Source organism: Aplidium turbinatum, chromosome 8, assembly GCF_918807975.1.
Source record: "Aplidium turbinatum chromosome 8, kaAplTurb1.1, whole genome shotgun sequence".
Lineage (NCBI taxonomy): Eukaryota > Metazoa > Chordata > Ascidiacea > Aplousobranchia > Polyclinidae > Aplidium > Aplidium turbinatum.
The window spans coordinates 32,568,806-32,572,351 of NC_137479.1; the positions used below are offsets into that span (position 1 = coordinate 32,568,806).

The 3,546-nt window shown below is 39.8% G+C and overlaps 1 protein-coding gene across 1 annotated transcript; it reads right to left on the bottom strand.

Moving 5' to 3' along the window:
* Positions 1-2,747: 2,747 nt before the first annotated feature.
* Positions 2,748-3,546, bottom strand: LOC145775731 (uncharacterized). The gene is made up of 2 exons (XM_082587090.1): positions 3,063-3,546; positions 2,748-2,937 (listed from the first exon to the last, which is right to left on the bottom strand). The coding sequence occupies exons 1-2, from the start codon at positions 3,280-3,282 to the stop codon at positions 2,819-2,821; spliced, it is 339 nt and encodes a 112-aa protein (XP_082443216.1). The 5' UTR covers positions 3,283-3,546; the 3' UTR covers positions 2,748-2,818.

Below are 3,546 nucleotides of genomic sequence, written 5' to 3' on the forward strand. Positions count from 1 at the left end.
TATGCCATTGTTAACAATTGCGATATTCGTGAATTCATTTGAGGCTTTGGGTACCGGAATTAATATACTTATTTGAACTAGCAAATTCAATCCACAACACTTTCCACTAGGCTGTTACTTAACACTAAGCACGCATATGCGCTGCGATTTGTGGCCGTGTTAGCAACTGAAAAAAAGCCTTGGTGTGAAGATCACAGAATTGTTCAAAATGTGAGCTCAGTAGCCTATTACTGTGCTTTAGGGTGTTTCATTTTTTCACCATTTTTGAAATTCAAAATGCCTGGGGTCCCATCTGGTGGTATTTGGGGAAAAAAGTTTACTCCCTAATTTTTTTTCAATTATGACGTCATATTGAGGTGGTCCACGAGGTTTGAAATTTTTGGGCCTCAAAATCTCAAAATTTGGCCGTATCTCCGGAACCACTCATCATAGATCGACAAAATTAGTATCAAAATGCGCAGAAGGGTCGGTTTCCTATACCTGATGTAGAGAATATTAAGGTCTATCTGCTTGAGAAAAAAAGTTATTTCAAAAAATCTGATTTTCGGTCTATTTTCTCCTGATGAACAGAGATCAGGTGATCAAGATAATAAGTTTTTCTGTATTTTTCCACTCTTGGAAGCTGTTATTGCGTAATAATAGTTGGTGTTAAGGTTTCAGTACTGGGCTTGTCTAGTCTTGCTATCTGGTTAAACAAAGCCCCATCTTACATTGCTCCGGGACCCTTCTTGGCGCCGTCCACAAAAGAAATGACATGGGAAAGATATATTTCGTTTATGTGGAACATGCATTTAAGGGTATGAATATCATGACCAACTTCATCATTAAAATAATTGACCAGTCGAGTATTGACTCCGGACTTTTTTCCTGTATTGAGAGCAGTCATATCGGCCATGACTGAATATACTTGGGATAGGTGAACTCTGCAAGCCTCCTGGATAATGGTGTCAAAACTCAGTGCTGCAGTGACCCACACACTTTTGGGAAAATATTTAACAGCAAGCACACTTTCGTGCTTCATGCCATTATCATCAACAAGTTGACCCAAGAAAACGTATCGATCTATTTTATTGACAACGCGCCCATCATAACATAACTGCATAGCAGAAGCTGAGTTGAGAAGGTTCTCACATTCCATCAGAGAATTTTCTCTTGTTTTTTGTCGTTGGCGGTATACTGTCGAAGGTGATGCAGCTATTTGATCTTTTCCAAGAACCGACCTCATAAGATCTGACTGTTGGCGTACCGAAGTCATCCTACGATCAGCAAGTAAACAATTTCTATCATTTATTGAAAAAGAATGTAGCTACTTTCTTGTACACTTTTCCTCCAACAGCTGGTTTCAGAGGCTCGTATTCCCTATGATCTTCCCAATTCATATCACCATCAGAGTCGCTTTCGCTACTGTGTTTACCTCTAACTGCTTCATTTCTTTTTCTCTGTTTCGAACATAGTAGTGCCGATGCTTTGGCAGATTGTATGCCAGAAATGCTCGGTTGTTCAACCTCACTGCTCGTTTCCCACCTTCTTTTATGATTTTCCCGTTCCAAAGCCTTTTCTACATGGTTGACATCTACGCCACCGATAAACATTTTTCGATTGTTTTCGCTGGTTTTTCTAGAAAGCGATTTCTTTCTCCTGGACTCGGTTTTCGAGTTCACAGCTGCAAGAGAGTTTCTTTTGAAAAACAACCGGAGTTTCGGAGATCGAACACTTCACTTACATGCACATGTATCGAACAAGTTCTGTAACCATTCTTGATTAACCTCATTACCTCTGCGTTTCATTTCTTTCTTTCTTGCTGTATTGTACTTCTCTATCACGTCTTTTAACTTGGCTTCAATTCTCTGTTTGCTAAGCACTGGAAGACTAGCTTTGTTCCATATGCCAACTACATCTTTCAGCAGTTCATCTTTCAAATCTTTGAAATAGGGTATTTTCTTCAAAAACTTGGGATTAGTTTCGGCTACCGTACTTTCTTCCTCAAGTAAAAATAGTGATGACTATATCTGAATTAAGGGGAAGCGCATTTTTCTCCGATTCCTTGAAGTTTTACATCGACTTACTAATACTTGACCTTAATGCCATAACGACACTTAATCAAAATCTAAAGCAGGTGAGCAGCATACCTCTTCCTCAACGGTCACATTATAATATCCTCGACGAGGTATAGCCATCATCATCATCATTATAATAGTAATACCTTCAATTATTACCCTTTCGTCTCTTGCAAAACGAACAATGACTATTATTACGCAATAGCAGCTTCCAAGAGTGGAAAGATACAGGAAAACTTGTTATCTTGATCACCTGATCTCTGTTCATCAGGAGAAAATAGACCGAAAATCAGATTTTTTGAAATAACTTTTTTTCTCAAGCAGATAGACCTTAATATTTTCTACATCAGGTATAGGAAACCGACCCTTCTGCGCATTTTGATACTAATTTTGTCGATCTATGATGAGTGGTTCCGGAGATACGGCCAAATTTTGAGATTTTGAGGCCCAAAAATTTCAAACCTCGTGGACCACCTCAATATGACGTCATAATTGAAAAAAATTTGGGGTGTAAACTTTTTACCCCAAATACCACCAGATGGGTCCCCAGGCATTTTGAATTTCAAAAATGGTGAAAAAATGAAACACCCTACTGTGCTTGCAACTGCATGGTGCTATCAACGTGCAAAACAACTCGGCTCCAGGTCCCCTGCGGTCACAGACACGCATATTATCCCTGAATAGGGGGGTATCGCGTTTGCCATTCGCTCATTGTCGCCTGGTTTGATTGCAAACAAGTCTGTTCTATGTAGTTGCTTTCCTCATTGCGTCCAGTATGTCAGCACAATTGCTTTATCATCGCGAACGCCATTGTCACTTTTCCTCATCCACCTTTCCCAGGCTTGTTCGCGATGAAAGGCACAGAGTAACACGTAGCAATCTGCGGAACAAGAAGTCGTGGGCACTGAGTGGTAAAGTACAGTAGCAACTTAACAGTGACGACACAAATGCATGAGCAATGGAGACAGCACACAAGCAACGAAAATGTTAATGCAATTCACTAACTTGAAAAAACGCTTTCGATGGCCTTGATTTCCGCCTCACATTTATCGGTCATGAAAAACGAAGGGTTCCAGTTTTCTGACCACCCTTTTACAACAGAAAGTGCTTCTGCTATGTCCGAAGCTTGTTCATTTAAACGTAGCAACAACCTGGTAACCAACATTCGTTCTGACGCAAAGAAAAAATAGAGGAAGGGAATACTTGGACGTCTTGTAAGTTGCATCCAAGAGGCAAATGCCTTGGCCGCAACGATGCAACAATCGTATTATCTTCATCTAAGATGAGTTACAATCAACTAAATTTTCATCTTATGATAGTAGCCTACAGAAATAATATACGGTACTGTACGTAACATTGAAAACCACCAAGCCTACTACGTAAATATGGTAAAAAATAAATTGTCTCAAAAAGATTGGTTATGACCCAAACCCTGCCTTTGGTTACCGCTGGACATGTCACTTGGTCCAATCAATAACACCACATAGGC